The 21,869-nt window shown below is 43.5% G+C and overlaps 2 protein-coding genes across 5 annotated transcripts in view; both read right to left on the bottom strand.

The window, feature by feature from the left end:
- Nucleotides 1–991: 991 nt before the first annotated feature.
- Nucleotides 992–9,280, bottom strand: urm1 (ubiquitin related modifier 1). The gene is made up of 5 exons (XM_037484697.2): nt 9,191–9,280; nt 8,129–8,199; nt 3,922–4,003; nt 2,379–2,427; nt 992–1,868 (listed from the first exon to the last, which is right to left on the bottom strand). The coding sequence occupies exons 1-5, from the start codon at nt 9,223–9,225 to the stop codon at nt 1,800–1,802; spliced, it is 306 nt and encodes a 101-aa protein (XP_037340594.1). The 5' UTR covers nt 9,226–9,280; the 3' UTR covers nt 992–1,799.
- Nucleotides 9,281–13,341: 4,061 nt separating this feature from the next.
- The window catches only part of sh2d3ca (SH2 domain containing 3Ca), a 41,063-nt gene continuing 32,535 nt past the window's right edge, over nt 13,342–21,869 (bottom strand). For 3 of the 4 annotated variants that reach the window (XM_037484550.2, XM_037484552.2, XM_037484551.2), the window contains 11 exons: nt 20,745–20,894; nt 19,618–19,895; nt 19,439–19,516; nt 18,604–18,731; nt 18,144–18,516; nt 17,233–17,362; nt 16,950–17,065; nt 16,503–16,674; nt 16,291–16,402; nt 15,976–16,182; nt 13,342–14,739 (listed from right to left, as the gene is read on the bottom strand). In XM_037484550.2, coding sequence (XP_037340447.2) covers nt 14,564–14,739; nt 15,976–16,182; nt 16,291–16,402; nt 16,503–16,674; nt 16,950–17,065; nt 17,233–17,362; nt 18,144–18,516; nt 18,604–18,731; nt 19,439–19,516; nt 19,618–19,895; nt 20,745–20,894 — 1,920 coding nt within the window. In that variant the 3' untranslated portion in view covers nt 13,342–14,563. The remainder of the gene's footprint in view (nt 14,740–15,975; nt 16,183–16,290; nt 16,403–16,502; nt 16,675–16,949; nt 17,066–17,232; nt 17,363–18,143; nt 18,517–18,603; nt 18,732–19,438; nt 19,517–19,617; nt 19,896–20,744; nt 20,895–21,869) is intronic. The other variant, XM_062558835.1, reaches the window with a different exon arrangement.

Raw genomic sequence — 21,869 nt, 5'->3', positions numbered from 1 at the left:
GATGTTGTGCAAGATTTGGTCGAAAAATGGAACACAAACGTGGCCTCGAAGAGGCATCGAATCCACGCACACACACACACACACACACACACACACACACACACACACACACACACACACACACACACACACACACACACACACACACACACACACACACACACAGTCTCCCCGGTATGCTGCACCAGCTGACACAGTGCTACACTTTCTCCTCTAACCCCCTTCCAGCCTCATTAGCATTTCCTTTCTTCCGGCCTTTACCGGCCGGCTTCCCGTCACAAATCGGACTCCACAGCCGAGTAAAGGTTTTAGGTCACCCGGGGCAGTGAGGGGAGGGCCGCCCGGGGGCTAGACCTCGACCTCCCGCAGCGGTCCTGTAGTTCACACCCCACCCACCACATACACTCACAAAAACGCGCACACACACACACTCTTTGAGGCAATTTCCAGCTGAGTGGGGCTGTAGGAGGGTAAAATCTCCCACAAGTCTCGTCTAATCAGCCTAAAACTGCAGCGTGATCACAGAGCTATAGGATTAAATCGATCCGATTTAAGATACCAGCAGGAATAATCGAAGCGTGATGAGAAATCCTAATTGAGAAAAACGTTTGGATCGGCCTGTGGGTGCATCGCAGGGTGCTGAGGAGCCTTTACACTCAAAATCGCACGAGAGAGAGAGAGAGAGAGAGCTGTAGTTCATGCAGTGCAGAAACACGTGACGTGGTCATAAAATAATAATAATAATTGATGACAGTTAACTGCAGCAGTAGAAAATCACTATAACAAAAAATATATTAAATATTGCAATACTACAATACGAATTAAATGTCTTGTTCATGCTTATTTCACCATGTGCTTTCAACTGGATTAATTCACTAATTTGAATTCAGGCATCAGGAAACATTTATTGCCATAATATCAGACATACAAGGACTTTAACTTGGCTGTTGGTGCATAACAGCAGACAAGACAAAATATTGCAGGAATAAGATAGACATTTAATAAAATATAATGCCACGGGTAAGTAATCTAAAGCTATGGGTTTATTAAGATAAAAATAAAAGAATCGAACTGTTAAAAAAAAATACAAAAGTCAGATATTTTTAACAAAAAAACTTTTAATGTCTTATTTCATTTTGAGAGGAAAATTAGCAAACAATTGTAAGAATAAAGCATATTTTGAGGAAAATCAATTCACATCAATCAAAAAACCCCAACCTGGTCCGAGTATTTTAATTAACAGTGTATAACAAACCATAAAACATGGATATAGACATGGACATGGAAACAGGAATATGTAACCCAATGTGAACCATCCAACAACTTGCTTTTGGAGTACAAATAAAACAGATGAAAAATATACATCCAGAAGGAATATGCAATATTGACAAATATTATAATATAAACACCCCCTCCCCTTGTAATACTAATACTAATTGTTTAAGCAAAGTGCAACCTTTCATCTCATATTGCTGAAGGTGGTTGTAGACCCTAAGATAAGGAGATGAAGTCTAAACACCAAAGGCAGGTATTTACACTCACACCTGGGAGCTGGCCAGTAACCAGAGCTTCATACAGCGCCCTTCACACCTGTTCGGTCCAGAATCCCCGTTTCTCTCGGTAATCTTCTCTGAACTTGGACCGAGCATCGATCCCGGTCCGACCTGCCGGTGGTGGCAGTCCACAGCGACCAATTGAGTGGTTGTGTTGTTAAGATGTGGTGGTGGGGGAGGGAGTGAAGAGAGCAGAGGTGGTGGAGGAAGAAGGGTGTGTTGCACTGCGCATTCCTCGTTCATTCGCTATCCCCCGTGAAGAGTAGAAATAAACACAACGTTGTCTTGGTCTTGTAGTTGGTAGTCCAGCTCCCCCTGAGGTTTGCAAGAACATACAACACGGTCAATATTCAACCCCCTCTCCAAGTCAAAGGAGAAATATGTACGTCTTTACTAATCCAGATGTGCGTATTGCTCCTGTGTTCCCGCAGGGGTCCAATCAATGACAAACCTTTCATTTCATTTACATCCTGTGTTGCGTCCTGTAATTGAATCAATGGATTCAAATTGAAGCGTTCGCTCCACGTGTGCATGTAAATATGTGTTCGGATACGAGACGCCAAGGACAAACTTGTCTCGCAGCTGCTTTCGCGTTACATGAAACATTGACTCAGAGGAAATCTGAGCGTCCCCCACACGCAAACAGTCCTGCATTAACAACACGACGAGAGGAATGTATGCGTGACGTGAACTCGACAGTAAAATGCAAACATCAGTCAGCATAGGTTGAAAGAAAAAGCATGTTTATACAAGGACCCCCCCCCCCCATACACTCCCTCTCTGTCTGTCCACCATCTGACAGTGAACGTGGCTCCCAGTGCTCACCATTAGCTCCCAGTCAGCATCATTGATAAGCACCAGTATCCCAGGTCTCCTGTGGGAAAACACAGCATTTTGAGTCAGACACATTTCCCAATAGGACACACACACACACACACACACACACACACATATATATATATATATAAAAAATATAAACCAGCAGAGCAGAGAAAAATATTCCCCTTTATTGAGCATGGCATTGTTGTATACATATTTTGAAAAATAAATAGTTAACTTTTTAGTGGTGGTCACAGAAGTATTTTATCTGCAAGCAGTCTAAATCAGTCATAATCAAAGTAATACACCATTGTAGAAGATTGTTGATGAATATATGCAAGTAAAGTAAATCTAAAAGATGTTTGTATTTTTATTGTTTTATAACAAACAAAATGTCACCCAAAAGAAAATAGTCAGGCCAATGCATAGACCCCAGTATTCAGTTTGAAGACACACCGTGGCCTATTTATAGCATGGTATCTCCATGTTATACTTCACATAGATCATACAAATATGTCATTGTCATTAATTGTATGTGTATTGAAACTGCAAATATGCCTAAAGCACTTGTATTATTAATCCCACACTCTGAAGATTCCTGGTTAACAGGAGCAGAAAATATCATCTCGTATAAATAGATTTCATTTAGATTTTATTTTTCTTTCTTCTCTAAATAAATAGAGATAGAGAGAAAGATTTGTCATTGACAATTATAGGCAGCTGGAAAACAACGAACAGGTGAAGCCTCAAAAGCCTTTGGGGGAGGATAGCGGGGGTAAGGAGGCGGAGAGGGAACAGCCTCTAGGTGCAGTCTTGCTAACATCGGTTGGTGTTTGTCATTTCTGAGAGCCACGGGGGGAAGCTGCTTAGATAATGTAGGTGGTGAGATAAAGCCTGAGGCGGTTCAAAGAAGCTCCTCTCCACCACCCTCATGCTCTATGACGTCGGTGAGAAAGGACAAAGTGAGTACAAACATGTAGTGAGCTCAACACGGCTGAGAAAGAACAAAAAAAAAAAAAGTGGTCAGCTAATCACACACCCATAGATTTACATTTATGTATTTGCAAAGATAATGAAGAATTTGCGCAGTGTGCACTTTGACATTAAACACACACACATCAGATAAGTGCGGTTCATAGGTAGGCCAGCTTTGTTGCTATTCATTGCTTAGGTGCTGCTATAAATAGTCCTGCACAAAGGCAGCTGTAAAAGTCCTACAAGGCTGCAGTGAGCCCTGGACCCACAACACACAGTCATACACACGAGTGTGAACAAACCACAGAAACTGAAGAGCGTTTCATCCTTCAGCATTTCTGAACGGCAGGAATAAAAAGGCCTCGGAAAGCTCCTCGACCCACAAATGACTTCAGCTTCATTCGCATCATCTCACATCTTCTCACATCGCCGTTCCCATCAAACATTACAGTCACATTCAGACGTGAATAATATTGTCACCGATGGCGTATAACATAACGTTAAGGGTCATGTTGTTGTGCAGATGCAAGTGTGTGTGTGTGTGTGTGTGTGTCGAGTGCGCGCACACACTCACACAGAATCTCCCTGGACAAAGAGCTCGGGACGTTCCCTCAGCAGGTTCCGTTGGATCCAGACCAGCAGCTGCTTCACATCCCCTAGAAAGCGCACACACACACACACACACACACACACACACACACACACACACACCCAGACACAAAGCCCATACACAGGCAGACAACAGAGGTCACAGGTCAGCGGTTAAAGGTCAAGGTGCACAGTTCCAGCCTCCTGGTCGATGTGACGCGACAGAAGCACAAGGCGGGACGAAGCTCTGTGTGTGTGCGTGTGTGTGTGTGTGTGCGCGCATGTATATTTATAAGAGAATGAGTATGGGGGAGGTAGGGGGTTGGGGGGGGGGGGGGGGCACTGGAAGTGGGGGGGATGGTTGACTGATGTCACTGGGCAGGAGCGACATTGTTCACCTTGGCCAGAAAGAAATCAAATGAATGATTTGTGTGTGTAGATCCAGACAAAACTGAACAGATTAGAAATGAAAAAATGATGTACAGCTCAACATTTAAAAAAAAAAAAGAAGGCTAAAATAAGGGTAAAATAAGTCAGATATTTTCCAAAAGCCTCTTCTTCCCAAACAATACAAATGCAATAATATTTATCTGTAGCATCACACTTAGTGAAGATTTTTCAATGTAGGACAGATAAAATATCAGAAAATCCCACATTAAAAAAAGTTATTTTCTTTCTTGAGTCCATCATTAAATGCACTACTGTTGGCACTAATAATGCACTAATATTAGCAGTGCTTGATTTTTCAATGAGTCTGACCTCCTCAACAATCAGATTGACCTTGTCTCAACAACAGCCTGAGCCCCACCCGGACCGACAGACACAATGAGAGGTTTCAGGATAAATCCCAACAGAACTACTATAACAATGAATATATTTTACGAGTAATGACTGTTCTCCCATCGAGATTCAAGGTGGTCTTAGAGCCTTCTAGTGTGTTTGCATGAAAGCTTACTGTGTCTCCTTCAATATATGCATGTTTAACAGTGGAATATTGTACAAATATATAACATATACAAACACACAACCAAAACCAGTCAAAAATGCAACAAACCCGCTTCATCTTATGTGTACATTTCCTGTTTCTGAGTGTGCTGCGTGTACGATCACAGCTGTCTTCTTACGGCACATGGGCACGACGCCTCGCGACAACATTGGAGAGCGACGCCGCAATTTCTGGTAGCTATGTATTACTCTCGCACACACACTATGACACTGTAGTATTGGCCTCCTCGGCCTGTTTAAGAGGCGAGTAAAGGAAGAACGGAGGAAAGGGAACTGAAATATACGATGAGCAAGAGAGAAGCAAGAGAGAGAGAGAGCAAATTCATTACTAGAGAGGTGAAGAAAACTAAGAGTGCAGCAGCAGATGACTGGGATACGAGGGAAGAGGACCAGGTGTGAGGAGCGCGCTCCAGCCGCGGCCGGATTCAGGGGTTTAAACGCAGAGCCACAATCGCACGTCGGTTCTCACATTGTGTTTGCTGCAGGGGAAAATAAGAGGATGATGTCACAAGTGGGGCTAAATTCTGATTATATATATATATATATATATATGACAATGTCAGGTGAAAGGTACATTCATACCTTTTGTGCAGATCTAAAATTATTTGGAGCCTAAAATCCACCCGAATACCAGCTGACGCAGTGGTTATAAACCACCCACATCACAAAAATGTGGATTTATTCATCCATAGAATGACAGATATTGCAGTGCTTACTGATGAAACCTTTCATACAAATAACCACAAGATGCAAAAAAAATAAAGATAAAAACACATTCCACAAAGTTATGAAATAAATATCGAATGCCAGCTGTAGAGTTTAGCTTGTGACAAAAAGTATTTATAGAAACTCCTGCCTCGTCAGTAATGAGTGCAGTTTAGTAATATGGATGATATTTGATGTATACGGTGTGTGTGTGTGTGTCAGTGTGTCTTGCAGCCCGTTTGAGTGGTGCTGAGGTTAATTGCAGTGCTGTCAGCCAGCTCAGTAGTATAATAATAGAGATCCTTTTCTACGGTTCCAGGCCTCCATAAAAAATAAAAATAAAAGACAACTACTTCTCCCTGCAAAACACGCACACACAAAATAGAGCAGTGAAAATTGACCTGCACCTCTGCAGGGCTAAAAACAGAACTAATCACTACTGCAGTCATAACTCCTTCTTTGTGGTGACTCTTTTTTGGCTCCCTCTCTACATTTTAACCCCGGTCATTTTTCCCCACCATTACCTCTTATTCGCCCTTTCATCCTCTCGCCCGTTCCCTTTTTCATTTGCTCTCCCTCGCTCTCAGTCTCACACACACCCTCTCTCGTAAAGCTCATAAAACCTGCTCTCGTCCTTCTTCAGCTTTTATTTGTATTCCACTCCCTGGACACACGAGCAAACATGTTAAAAGTTGCGCATAGAAAATAAATAGGTTGCCGTTGCTCGATACACGGATCGATAGTAATTCAGAAAGCTTTTTTTTTTTATAACAGAAACAGTCGTCAGGCACTGTCCTTTTAATGGCTTTGTGGTAAAAGGCAAAAAAGGTCATACATAGGGCAACCAATTCACATCATCATACAGCAAATGGACGGTTTGAAAAAAAACCTCAAGAGAACATAAAGAAATAAGAGGTGACTGGCAAGAACAATGACATTGAGAGACGTAGTTGTTTTCAAAAAGCACCTTGGGGTGCAGGTAGAGGGGGGAGGGAAAATGAGGGTTAAGAGGAAAAATGCATCACAGGCTCCTGAAGCATCTTGGGATAGCGGCGTTGCGTCAGTAGAGAGGAGACACACAGGGGGGGGAGGGAAAAGGCGCCATTTTGATGGCGATTCAAACCCGTAGTCGCCGTTCTTTTGGTCTTTGTACAATTATGACTGTCATGTGAGGGGGGGGGGGCATCCATCTTTCTGCTGATGCAAGGGGAAAAACATGGTGGGGTCTTTAGGTTTTTTTTGTTGTGTGTGTGTGTGTGTGTGTGTGTGTGTGCGTGTGCGTAAGAGAGAGAGGGGGGGATGAGGGGGACGCTGGATGTGTAGGGGGGTTCTTTCAGTTGAGGGTCATCAATCACTGGCTGGGGTCAAAGAGAAATACGAAGGATTCAGAACCAATTATATCTGCCTTCACTCCTTCTGTACTAACAGGCACGGCCACACGCACGCACACACACACACACCCACGCATGAGACAAAATGAGTTTGGGAAAAGATTTTCAGGATCAGCAAACCTGCCAGACTCACAACTAGTTCAGAAAAAATCCTAATGAGCCAATTCGCCCGAGAAAGGTTATGTCAAAATCCTGTGAAGTTGCAATTAAGAACTGTGCACAACATGGCAAACCCCTCCATCTCTCACACACACACACACACACACACACACACACACACACACACACACACACACACACACACACACACACACACACACACACACACACACTGGTCAACTTTTGTCTTTCTGTTGTCACAGTAACATCAGCACCAAGGATCACCCTTTGTTTAGTTAAATACCAAAGAAAAATATTTCTCTCATTTGTTCACATTCTCTGTAACTAACACACACACACACACACACACACACACACACACACACACGCACCGTTTCAACCTCTAGGCATCTTCCAATCACATCCCCCTCATTTTGTCAATGACCCGGATCCTGAGCAGGGATCGGGAAATAAAATTGGGCTGCAGGCAGATTTTTCCCTCGACTCCTCCATGTGTTAGAGACCCATATTGGAAAGAGCCTGAATCCCAAAGCAAAATAAAATCCAATAAATTTGGACCCTGAGGTAGGAAAGCTTTTATGAAAATGATCCAAAACCGCCCTAAAAAACCTGTTGGCCAACTGCTCTATTGCAACCAATAGAAAACAGTATAGACTTCCCCCTTAATTACACTAGTTCTAATTCAATTCAGTTCTTTTAACATCATCATCATCATTCCAGGGCTGCATTAATTCAAAAACCGTGGTAGAAAATCAAAACCGCAGGACAAATAAAACAAAGATAGTCGGGACTTTAAAGTGGAAATTCTAACCCCAAAAGCTCAATGGTACACGTCTCTACCAGAGGTGCAGCTATCTGAAATGGACCCACAACAGTTTCTTACACCGTAAACACAGCATTTTTTTTAGGAAAAGCTTTTTCAAAAATGTCACAGTTTCACAATGACGCTGACTATACACAGGTGTCACTCACAAGGTTCCGATTGGCTTGGAAGATCCACATGATGTTCCTTTACACCATTGAAAAGCAGCTCTGCTCCACCACTAGACAAAAAAGAAAAAAGAGGGAGGTTGGCCAATAAGACATAAGACGTGTCATGAGGGAAGCTAAGATGAGAGTACTGGAAAACAAAAACACAGTTGCTGTTAAATACAAACACGAATGTAAGTGTTCAAACACCCTGCAGGGTTTATCCCTGTTTTATATTACTATACACATTCATCCACTGTCAAACATTTGCTAGAGCGCCATTTTTTTTAGTTGTTATTTTTGTACCTGACTGTATTAAGACATTGTGGAAAAGATGCAAATTATTGCTCAGGGAAGCTTTATGACAGATTTGTATAGGATATTGCATCCCTATGGTCCCATGTAATAATAAAGGACCTGTAAAATATACTTTAAATATATAACGTATTAACTAACTTTTCAATTCTGGACTTTATACTTTATTGAGAACCCTAAAGTAAGACACCTCTCACAGAGGTCACGCACACATCAAGCCCAAAGCCCTCGTTGTGTTGAAGCAGGTCTGACTCGAGGCTGCAGGGTCCATTTGTTGATGGGTGCTGGTTTTAATTTTCTTTTGCCGGATGGATACATAGAATATATTGAGAAATTCCTCACAAGCCAAAGGGACCAGGAGCAGAGCAATGTGCGCAGCGTGGATCGTTGTACAGGCTGCGCAGCGCGACGCGACGCGGGGACAGAGGACGTTAAACCTCGTCTCCGGGCACCTCTGTTCAGCTCTGTTTGCGGAGTTTCGTCACGCGAGTGTTTTTTTTTTCTGTGGTCAGTTTCATGTCAACACACAACGTCTCTCTACGTCTGCCCATGTACAGAGGAAACGCAAAGTCGTGATGGTGAATATTTAATAAACAAACTGAAAACTAGCAGACGGCTAACTGTTATACTTAATACTTAATTTCGCGGACGGTGCGAAAGCAAACTGATACAGAGCTCTTCCCTCACAACGCATCACTGAGCGACAACATCGCGAACTGTATTATCGTAAAGAGTTTGATATTCGCCTACCCAAACTCCAGGTGAATCGCTAAGGGCGCTGCCATATTGAAGGCACATGCAGGAAGTAGTGGGGAGGGGAATCCGGAAGTGACGTCGCGGATGCGATCTTACCATCAATATGTAGGACAAATAAAACACTGGACTTTATCAATTTGAAACACTTTATATGCATCATGGCCAATTATCGTCTTTATAAGTCTACTTTATAAACTTACTTTGTTTTAAAAAGAAAAGAAAAAATGGCAAAATCTTTTTACAATAATCGTATTTTGTAAATAGACATATTATATTTATATTTAAATGTTCCACCTATTTCTTTAATTGCGTAAACATAATAAAAGACAGAATTGCAAAAGCATGCTCAATGGACAACATAAAATAATGTAATGTAATGTTCTGAATGAAAGATAATTGTTTTGTTACTTTATTGAAAATATTTCAATTTGTACACTTACCCTTTTTGAACTTGAAGATAAAGGCAATGTGGACAGTTTTGTTCATAACACACGTTTTTCGTCTTTGAACTTCAGAATTCAATATTGTTGAAATGGAAAAATAGAAGAAAGTAAAGTAAATTTAAGTGTTAAGGACAGTTATATAACATTACACACATTACATGCTGCTTCTCTGTGTTTAGTTTGTACTCTGGGAAAACTAACTATCAGTGTAACTGATTCTGTGTATCGGGGGCCATTTATGAACTGGTATTCCCTTGAACTTAATGTTAATTTATAAAATCAATATATTGGAAACTCATTGGTATGCAGAACTCTCTCTCTCACGTGCCTCGTGCATGTGCATGTCTGCATCTATTTGCATTGTGTATGTTAATAGTAAAGTGTCCAGAGGCCTAACATGAGTGTGTGAAGGCGCATCTGTCTCTCTCTCTATCCCTCTCTCCCTTTTTGCATGCATCCTCAATCATACTGGTGACAGTTCCAGTCCGGGTATACAGAACTGGGAGGATGAGGTGGGGGGTGGGAGAAGGTCGGTCAGGGGTTTGAATTGCAAATCCGCTGCCTTCTGTTGGCGTCCAAGCCTTAGCAGGCCCTTCCCTGTCTTCATTCATGTGGTAATGAGGAGTCAGTGCAGGGGCAGATAGACGGATCGACCAGGGGCCGGGCAGGGGTGAGAGAGGAGTGAGGCGAAGGTGGGGTGGCAGGCGGGAAAACAAGGGGGTCCTCTGATGCTGGAGGCCCCGAAGTCGAGAAAGATGATGAAGACATGATGCTGTTAGTGGCTGCAGTCTCTCGTCCTGTGATAAGGTGCATACAGTCATGGAGTGCAATAAGAGGGGTGCAAAGAGGCAGAAGGTGGGGGGTGGGTGAGATTGGTAGGGCTGTAAAGTTCATGAGCTATCCAGGAATGATCATCACTGGCTGTCACGTCACATTTGCTGAGCTGCCTTGAGGTGCACGTAAAGCTGTGGTTAGCATGCGGTGCCTCTTTTGTACTGTGATGGACTTCTCGTGCTTTCTTCATCTCAGTATGAGGTGACCAATAATGAGTCTTTAAATGTATTTGAAAGGAGTGCACAAAACATTGTTATGTTTAATTTAAATATTAAATGAAAAGTATCTAAAGATATTCTAATATTGTAAATTCAGCTAAAAACGAGGCAATGCAACTGTTAACCGATCTCAGGGACAAGCTCATGTCTGTGATGCGTTCTTTGTAAAACTTGAAAACACAACCCCTTGTTAAAAGGATCGTGCAATGTTCACATTCATATGCACATTTAATCACGATTTATCTAAAAAACATGATTTAATCCCTGATTCATGAGGTCCATCAGATTATTTTTAATCAGACCTGTATTTGATTCTGATTCTTGAGTCTTGTGGTACCCTTTGCATGACAGGCTCACTAACCTCACTAGCCTCACTAGATCACTAGTCTCCAACCTTTATCCCACCTGAACTCAGCCTCTAAAACTCAAAGTTCGATATGATTTGAGACATTTCTCGATTATAACGTTCCATATCTTCCTGCAGATGGACGTCAAAAGTCAACGCTATGCTGCAATGCACCAGCTATAGTGCAGCCAGGGTCACACATGACCAGATGACAATGACCCACACAATGGATTAGCTATAAAAGGGCTGGGGGGAGAGATTAGGGGTGAATTGATGACGGTTGGCTGGCTGGTTGGTTGGCTGGCAGGCCTGGGAGATCACGGTTCTGTTTCAATAAGGGACATAAAGAGCTGAAATTAACATGTACCATGATACCAAGCAGAGAGAATCCTCTTAGAGATTACATCAATGACATGTTACGCCTATGGAACTGTATGGAAAGGGGAGACAAAGAGCAGAGCGAAGGATCATTTTCTATTGTAGCAGATCATATGGCATCCCATTCTGTTCTATTCGGCCTGATTTTACTGCACTTTCTGTTCTACATCGCAGCTTTGTTAATGTCACAAGTGCAGCAATACTACTTTGATTTTTTTTTTGCCGTGTAATCTTTCACCTGGAATAAACTGGGGCCCAACCCTTCTGCATAGCAGCTGCCAGGCTGCACCGCCGCCTCCTTCCTGGGGGGAGTCAGCAGCGAGAGCAGTATTTCTGCAACATCTGTGTTGTGCACACATACACACAAGGTTACAGAAAAAAGGAAAACTGCAACACAAAAATCCAATACATACGGACCAGCTCACATATTCACTGATACACGCACACACACACGTGCACACACAGTGCATCTGTCTTTGTCTGTCTCCCATTGCCATCACCATGGGTTTGTCTGCAAAACAATGTGTGATGCTCCGCACATAACGTCTGCTCGTTCCATGGCAGGGCTTTTTTTTTTTTAACATGAGATGAGTTTCAGATTGAAATGCATGTGATTTTTAACACAGATGGAAGAGTTTAAGTGACCAGCAGGGTGCAAGATTTCAAGAAGTGGTCTAGTGGACTGACAAAGATGTTGTTGTTTTCCCTGAGCAGGACACAGACACCTAAATTGGACCAGGGACCAGGATGTTGATAATAGCAGTCGGCTCTCGGGATAACTGTGTGTGAGAGAAGGCTCCATCTGGGTTTGATAGTGGAATGGTGCCTCCTATTGGTTACTTGTGTGCATTGCAAACCAAGATAAAACGTTTTACACCATCAATTCTGACCTATGTATTGCTAATACATACATGTACATTGAAGGGAATTCAGTGGTGGTGTCTTTTCTAACACAACAAACATTTTTTTATCTGGCTATACATTTCATGTGTTTTCACTGTAAATATGTTTATGTCGTCAGCTGCAACATTGTGGCACATTAATGTGTTTCCAATAAAAAAATAACAGAAGCAGTGTCCGACTTTATCAGAATCACTTAATTTTTGGTTTAGGTCTCATGGGATTTGATGATTATGAGTCATAAAAACAGATAAAAAGATAGCGGTAAAACAGTTTTTGTTTTTAAGAATAAAACGTAACTCTTTCACACAAGCAATTATTTTATTCGAAAAAAACAAAACAGTGAATTGCTTTTTACAGTTTGTAAAAAAAAAAAGTGAGATCAATCCTGAAACATTTTTCTTGCTTTTCGCGTTCACCTCACACAGTCCTATTATAAAAAGCAGGAGTATCAGAGCATTCCTGTACAGCAGTCAACAGAGGACGAATAAAAAGACATCACACCAACACTGTCATCACCTTTTCATCATCTGTGTTATCGCATATCAACCCTAAATCTGTAGGTTTCATATCAAATAATAATCGTCTTCAAACACACTATACCTGTGGTGTGTCAACCTCCACATTGTATTGTATTACAATGAAAGATTCAGTGTTTTGATAACTAAAGATCGCCCCCTGTTGGACCACAGTGAGAACTGGCCCATGGCTCCTCACCTGATGATCTGATAGAGGCTCAGATTATAAAGCAGGACAATCAAACACCCAGTGAAGAATCTCAGATTCGACACTTCCAGGCAGGGGCATTTTTAGAATTATTTCTGATTGATTGATATCTGACATTACTTTGGTTCGTATCATCAGAGAGAAGTTGACGTGGGAGGCAAAACGTGAGTTCAGTCAGAGGGTGTGTGTGTACCTCAGGGGTCTCAGCCCTTAATGTCTTTGAATACTTCCCAGGCCCCGGCTCTGAATGATTTAACACTGACAGTCATCCACAACAAAATCTCATAGCTATGAAAAAAAATAGCTCTATTGCTGGAACACAAACCATACAATCAAAAGACCTTCCCTGCAGTAGGGCTGTGGTCCTTATTTTATTAATCATTGTTTTAAAAAAAAATAAGAAAAATAACAGATTCCTCTCTGTTTGGTATCAATTCTGATTATTATACAGACCTGAAAGATCTTCATTGTTATTATTACCTGCATATTTTCTCAAGTTTGATACGTTGTTATACATTTAAATTAAGTTTAGAGCAACATTTTACTTCGTTTAACATTTGTAGCTTCATGCACCGACCATTTCAACTATCTCTGCATCTTAAACATGTTTTAGTAGTAAGTGAAACATTGCTTAAACTAAATCTAAAGAGTCCTATTTTCCCTCAGTCCCTTAGTGCCCCTCTGAGCTAAATGATGTGCACTAGAAACACATGGTCAGATATTTTAGTGAAACAGTTGCTTTATCCTCGGTAACATTAAGGACTCGCTGAAGTTGCTGCATTAACTTCTGCAAATGTTCCATTTCTGACACATTTATTAATGCATGCCTCATACATTATTAATAGGATTCAATGGGACAGCGTGATGCATTTAACAAGGTTTTATGAATATGGTTCCCACAGAATCAGCTCTGGCAGATTCTCATAAGTTGGGTGAAGCACTCTCTGTGATGTTTATATGTCCTTTGACCGCAACAAATAAATAAAAATAAGAAAAAACACATGAAGCGTTAATGACACATACAAACGAAGGAATGCGAACCAACACGCACACACGCACGCACGCGCACAACACACACACGCACACGCAACACACACACAGACAAAACATCTTTATATGAGCTATGCATGTTACTGTTGGAGTCCTGCTACAGTTTGGGACAGCAGCTGTTTGAAACAAAAGAAATAGAAATGCAGTTTTAAATCTGCAGCACTGTCTGGCCCTCGGGGGGAGGGGGGGGGGGGGGCACTGTACACACGTCACTGTTCCAACCATGCGGAGGAGCGGCTCAACCTCCCCCCTCATCTTGCTTTCCGCATAGCCGGACGAGCTCCACTGAAAGAGAAATACGCATTGAGTGCAAACCTTCCTTTCGGTTTGTCCCACTGCTCGTGCTCTGTTAGCTGCCTCTTCGCCCCCCCCCCCCCCGACTCTTCCACATCGTCCTTTTTTCGTTTGCAAAGCAAGACCACAGCCCACTGAGCGGAGTGTTTTGCAGATGTCGGTCTGTTGGTGGCAGGCGCTATAGCTCGCTGTGGCGCACCGGAGGCTCTAGCTTATACGACAGAGCCGTGAGAACCTTGTCGAACTTCTCGTAGCGCTCCGACTGGCTGCCCTCAGAGCCACGGCTGCCCCACAGGAGACGCATCTGGAACTCGGTCTGGAAGATCTCGTGTATTTCTGCTCGCTCCTGGAATCCTGCAGGGGGGGGGGGAATGGGAGTTACCCTTTGTAAATGACATTGTAACAATAAACACAATATAAGAACTAACTACTTTTTCAACCACATCACGGGACCTTCATCAGCACTTTTTCCCCCATATGCACCCCCCCTCCAGATCAAGGGATGACACCTGGAGCCAGTTCCACTTATTGATGAAGACCACGATACGAGGTTGAATCATTATTCTATCACACTGCTGCCGAGGCAAGCAATGAATGAATATCCAATGATCAAATTACCATTTAGATCAAATATAAATAGCTTTGGAACAAATAGACATCTTTGGCTGAAATAGTTTTGACAACCGCGTGAAGTAAGGATCTTAACTTCCGCTCATAGAAGTATTGATGAGGAGAGCAGACTGAAGTCATGCTGATCGATAGCGAGACAGAACAAGAAACAGATGTGAGCAGATAGCTATTGGCACACTGTTCAATAATTCAGTAATGGCCTCAAACGGAGTGTCATTTGGGGAGGTAATAGAGGTCAATACAGTTAACGTGGTAACCGCATACAATCATTACATCAAATCAGTGATCCTGAAAACATTCATTATACACAGCAATGCGTTAACATCATGAGATGTAACAAAATGCCAGAGAAAATGGTTTATTTTTCTGAATTTCTAAAGGTCAGTGCAGATGGCTGATTGGTGTATTAATGAGCGCAAGCCAAACAGTTTGGGGGTAAAAAGCTGAAGAGAAGATGAACCTTTTCTAATGCCATGCTGGCACCCCTCGGAATCTTTTTGTTTTTGTATTTGAGGGCTTTGAGTTACACAGATTACATACTAACATACTAACTACTAACGTCAACATGGTCACAATAGCAATGCTTACATGCTGGTGCTAGTAGTTGTTTGGTCTACATTGGTTTAGTGTGTAAGCAACAGCAAACTGCATTTCTTGGTAAGCATTCAACATAACACAGCTAAAGTTGAATATATATATATATACACACACACACACACATTATAAAAATTGTCCAAATTGCAAAGGCTCATTACAATGAAAAACGTTTTAACTTAAGGTTTGTACCAAATCTCATGGCAAATCAATAAATTAGTTCTTAAAACATTCAAATATAGAAGGAAAGGTCAGTGGATCAGGGACCAATGTGGTGACGGGCCGAAGTGCCACCATCCAACAGGCTGACGAGCCGACATCACCGTACATAAAGCGACGGTGCACAACACAAACAAGGTGCCTTACCCTGCAGTTTGGTCTCCGTGTTGGTCCTGTAGATCCCCCCGTGATGTGCCATGGTACGCGCTGCCTCCAGGTGGTACATGACCACATCCACTCCCACCTCGGCACTCTCCCAGGGCTCCAGCGCCTCCCCGACCGCCATGCCCCGCTCCAATAAGGACAGGATGGGGATTATGTGGGGCACCGAAGTGTTGGCCAGGGCATTCGACTCTGTGTCCGCAGGGGAGTTTTCAGTTGACAATTGTACATAAACCACGTTTGCATGTTATTTCAATGAAATATGACACACATAACGACTGTTTAAAACTAGAGTCTCACCTTTTCCATCGTTCATATTCTTCATGAAAGGTTTTAACTTTTTCTCATACAGAATGGCGCCCTCTGTGTGTCTCTGGCGTAATGTCACCCACGTCTGCTCAAGGCGGGAAATCTGTGGCCATGAATGACATCAAAAGAAACCATTGAGGATATTTTGCATACGACGGTGACTTGCATCTGTCTTGTTTCATTTGTATTTGTAGAGCTCTTACCTGCGGCAGCTCAAGGGCTCTCATCACTGCAGCAAAGCCAAACATGTTGCCCAGGTTGCTTTTCAGCTCTGCTGCCAACTGGATGGTCTTGTGGAGCAGGGCGGCCCTCTCCTCTGTGCTTCCCGTGCAACCGAGCAGGTCCACCGCCATCATGATAGACATGGTGTAGAACCTGAGGTAAAAAAAGAGGAACGGGCTAATCAATATAATGCATCAATAAAAGTGAATCACAGAGGTTGTTGAGTCGCAGTCCATTTTAAAAGCCACTCTGGAAATTCACATTGTGGCTGACCGTAAAGTGTTAGAAGATGAGAACAGAGGAGGAAAGAGACGGGCGGCGATGGAGGGTAATACCAGAAGCAAGCAGCTAATCAATAGAGGAATAATGAAGTAGTGACGGAGTGATGTATGAAGGGAGACAGTAGGAAATACAAAGCACGCTTGTACCTCTCCAGCAGGTCAAGTCTTAGCTGGTGTCCATGCGGTAGTGTGAGTAACTCCAACCCCGAAGACACTCCCATCATCCTTTGCAGCTCTGACGTTACCCCTAATATTCTAGCCACCTGTCCAAGAGTAAAGAAAACCATAATAAAGACATTTGCTGCTTGTGCTTTGGATATATGGGATCATGCATGCATCAGCATGTGTGAATATGTTCTATGCATGCATGTGCAAGCCGTGGTGTGCTTGCATATGAACTGCATGCATACAGATGCGTGCTTTTGCATACCGTGCAGTCCGCCCTCGTGATGTGTACAGCCGCGGTCCTTGCATCCACCTCAGCCAGCAGTTCCTTCACTCTCTTCAGCACCGACATCTCAAGAGGCTTGTTATCTGGAGGCATGAGGCAAGACTCGTACCTGCAAGAGAAGAGTGCTTTTTAAAGCAGGCAGGCTCATCCAGCGGTCCAGTCGTCTGGTCCAAAGAACAGAACCAAGACACTAACAAATGGTAGCCGTCCAACCCTCACTGATAAAAAGTCAGCGAGCATGTCAACCCTTAAATTCTGAGCATCTTAAAGGAATCCCGCTGCAGTGACGAGCTCTCACTCGGTGTGTGCTTCATTTGAGCAACCTTCAGTGGAAAAAGAATCATTTTAAATGAATGGTCAAGCCAAAGTCAAGCCACAAAAAAGGTACTGAATACAAAGATTTCTGCACATTGTATTTCTCCTTTGGTCGTGACAGGTATTCCTTAAGTGGGCTTTCAGCCTAAGTGACACTTGATCACTGTAATCCCAATTATGTCCATTGGAATCATTTTCCAGTCAAAAAGAAGATAAAAGCACAGCACATAGAAAATATTAAGTTGTTGTTGGCTCTTTTTTAGCAAAACTCTTAACTGTTCTGCTTATTGAGCTTATTGTTGCACACAATGAAAGTCGGAAACTCCATCCGAAAGTAAGATTCAAATAGTTTGTACGGCGTACGATCCCCTCGATCAGTTCACACATGTCTTTGCTTTCTACTTCCCCTCTACTGTATCATCCTCTTACTGTTAAAAAATAGAAGCAAGACTCACTCAACTCCCGCCCTTGTGATGTAAATTCGATGTGATAAAGGTCTTATGATTGACAGGATTTGGAAGCCTAATCCCGTGTGTGTGTGTGTGTGTGTGTGTGTGTGTTTGCACTGCGTGTACCTGGACGGCCTGAACGAGGACGCCGTCTCCACCTGTGGGGCGCTGAACATCCCCTCCCCTTCCACCCTGGCTGCATCCGCCCGCCCTTCTTCCCCCCGCAGTCGCTCCACGTAGCTCTTGTTCGGGGGCTTGGGGGGCCCGGCGGGACACGGCCTGAGGTCGCAGTAGCTCCCTGCGGTTTCTGAGGACTGGGGCTGGCAGCCGGCATGGCGGCCGGGCGCCGAGTGCGCCGAGTGGGAGGCGTGCGCGGGATGCTCCGCGGGGTTGCCGCCGGCCGAGGGGCTGAGCTGAGGGTCGCTGGAGCGCCGCATCTGGGGAGAGGGGGGGACGACAGCCAGGACCCTCCCGCTCGAGTGGGCTCTCTGCCTGGTGACTGACGAAAGAGAAAAGAGTCTCACTATTTCTCATGGAAGAAAGAAGATAGTGAATGGGAGAGAACCTTTGTCTCTCTAGCACTTACTGGCACTGTATGCGGGAGACCGTGGGGTTTCCCCCACAGGTGACAGGGGGCACCGGTACTCCTGAATCTGGTCCATGCTCATCGCACAGTTCCGCATGGCGTCCTTATGGTGGTGGATTGTCGACGGGCTGAACACAGAGCGTTTTTAGGGTGTTAAAAATCTTTGGGTGTGGCTTTAACATCGGTAAAGGAACTGAGGAGAGAACCTCATAAAAGGAGAGCCGTTCAGGGGGGGGCCACAAATATAGGTTTCAGGTGACGGGGATAGTGTTGATAGAGGTGCAAAGGCTTTCAGGTTGAGAGAAGTGACTTTTAAGTTGGTGCAATCAGACAATTCAGGAATACAAAACAGACCTTAAAGCAGGAGCAGATCGTTTAGAGGTGACGTAGAGGTAAGACTTCTTTTAAGAGATTAACTGCAACATTTTGAATATTTAACTAAAGCAGCCTCAAATACATATTTTTTACACACAATTCTCCTTCTGCTATTCTTGGTTTTGTTCCATTCTTCAAAAGATCGCTGAACTCCTTTTCTCGCTCCCAAAGAGGCCGGAGTTTTCTTCCATTGTAAACACACTGTACAAACATTTGTCTGCTCCTCTTTTGCAGATTCGATAAAGAATGAAACCTTTGGGGATTCCAGCGAAGAAGCGGAAAAGGTAACACGTCCTTTTGTGACTTCACTCGGGGGGGTGGGATGCAGTAACTGGGGGAGGGGTCTTGGGGGCTACGGGTGTTTGTGAAGTGGGGTGACTTAAGGGGTGTGGGAAGGGAGTGCGCTGGTTTAGTGACCAAACACAACACCAGTGTCACACACACACACACTGAAGACAACCTGCAGCTGGGCACAGGTTCCGGCTCTGGTTCTGGAGGTGTCACTGGTGTCTTAACTGGACTGGGACTGTCTGAGTCACTGATCATGTATGTAACATAAAGCAAGAAGGAAATGTCATGAAAACTGCAAAAAAAGGCTTTATATTAAAAATAAATAAATAAACGACCCCCCCGGCCCACCTGTGGGATATCATCTTGTCCATCGTCAGCCCATCATTCATGGTGACGCTGCGTCTCTTGATGTACGCTCCCCTCTGACTGGATGGCGAGTAGGCGGAGCTTTGCTTGCTGGCGGCCAGAGCGAAGGTGGCCTCCAGGTAGCGCAGCGGCAGCGTCCTGCTGACCGGGCAGTAGATGTGGACCCCGCTGGACTGGGACACCGGTTTGCGCTGGCCGATGTAAAAACGCACAAGCTCCTGGACCGAGTCGAAGCTGTCGGACTCCAACACGTACTGCACCTGAGGAGGTGGAAACAAAACCATTTGTTATGTCATCCTTGTTTGTTTTGTTTTGTTCCAACTTTGGTATTTTTGAAGGCAGTCCGGAAAGGGAGTTCAAAAGTCCAAAATGCTACTGTTCTCATAACATTGTTATTTCTGCAGACGGAGCATAGTGGGAATCGAGATGCGGAGGCGGACAGGTCAACGCTCGTAACAACTTCCATCATTAAGGTCCATGAGAGAAAGTAGGCCCGCAAAAAATTTAAAAAGTCACTTGGATTTAGGTCGTGATGTGTGGGATAAGAGGAGGAGGTCATGGGCAACACTTATAATGTCTATAAAAGGCCAGGTTGAACTCTTTGAGTCGAGACGCAGCACATGAGCGAACATTTCACAGGTCAAACACAGGTGGGACTAATAGCATTAGTAACAGCCGCTGCTTCCAGCCTTCTGGAGTACTCACACGGCCGTAGCCTTTGAGAAGCCGGTAAAAGGTTCAATATGCCTCAATGCACCAGATGTCAAATGCAGAAAATGCCCAGAATTCCAGGGTGTTCAACTGCATTTGGTCGCATTTTGCAGCATGCAAGCCAGCATGCTTTTGTGGCTGTTCCGCCCAAAAACTGCACATTGACATAACTCACGATGACAGATGGCAGAGCATTTGTTGTTCAAGGCACAATGTTATGATGAAGTAGTAGGTCCGGTTTGCATGCATCCTGCAATGTATGTAATGCTGATGAAGAGAATGCAATGTTGATGAAGGTTTAATTCTTTAATCTTTTTGGATTAAGTAGACACTCATCTTTTGTTAATCTACTTGTTAAGAGATGATGCGTGCTGATGGGCCAAAGCTTTCATACACACCTTGGTCTCACTGGATTTGACCAGGACTTTGCTGATCTTGAAGTGCAGCACCTCATTGTCCCACCGACAGGTCAGCACGTAGTCACCCACGCTGGTCAGAGAGTCGCGCACGAGGAAATCTCCATTACGTATAACCAGAGTCTCTGACACCTAGACAGAGAAACAAAAATATGCTTAAGATTGGAACATCAGCTCAAGAGCTAGCAGCTCACTTGGCTCACTGGTTTTGTTTCTGAAGTTATAGAATCATGATTAGTCATAATAATGCCTTAGGACTGCTTTTTCTCTGAACAAAAGCAACTGTCTCTCTCCTTGCCAAAAAATGTTTTTTGCTATGCACAGTTTGAAATGGCAATGATGGATCACATTCCAGCAGCTGTGGCTCCAAGAAGACCAAGAAGACATTTTATCGAGCTCAGCACTTAAAAAAAAATGTTAAGTCATTTTGAATGTATTGACAAAACATCGAACCCCGAGAAAAGCAAGCTCCCACTCATGGCAAATGTAGCAGCTTTAGGCATCTTGCTCATTCCAAACACGGTCATGTGTCTCTTCTCTGTGTGAAGAGATCGCAAACATTGATGTGTTTTGTAGTCATGCAGGAAAACAGAAAGATATTTCAAACTGAGCAGTGTTCCCTTTAAAGGTCTACAGGCATAGAGACGAATGACGAGGGCTGACGGTGTGACGTGTTGAAATGACTCTACAGGGGAAACTAGGTATGAAATATTCAGCACTGCACAGCAAGGTGCTTCAGAGTCCACCAGGGGGCAGCATACACAGAGACCAAAAGATCACTGACCCAAGTGCAGGTTCCTGTCATCTCTCTCATGAGCTTTTCAGATGCTTTTTCAAATTTGACTGCTCATTTAAGTATGTATCCAGTTTTACACTGTTGATTTGGAACAAAACTATTTAAATATATATCTAAAAGTAAAGCTACATTGGTCCATACATTTAACGCCTTGTGCACATACCGGAAATCTTTCATTATGAAAAGGGAGAAGAACCAACAAGGATGAAAAAAACAAAAGGATGGACTTTATGTACAGCATCAACAATGTGTGTGAAGTCTAATCTCTGAGTATTGTTGTTGTACCCAGAAGGCTCGGGGTTTCCCCAAGT

Source organism: Pungitius pungitius, chromosome 18, assembly GCF_949316345.1.
Source record: "Pungitius pungitius chromosome 18, fPunPun2.1, whole genome shotgun sequence".
In the NCBI taxonomy this organism is placed as follows: Eukaryota; Metazoa; Chordata; class Actinopteri; order Perciformes; family Gasterosteidae; genus Pungitius; species Pungitius pungitius.
The sequence above is the reverse complement of the archived record's forward strand: the minus strand, read 5'-3'. Positions and strand labels throughout refer to the sequence as shown.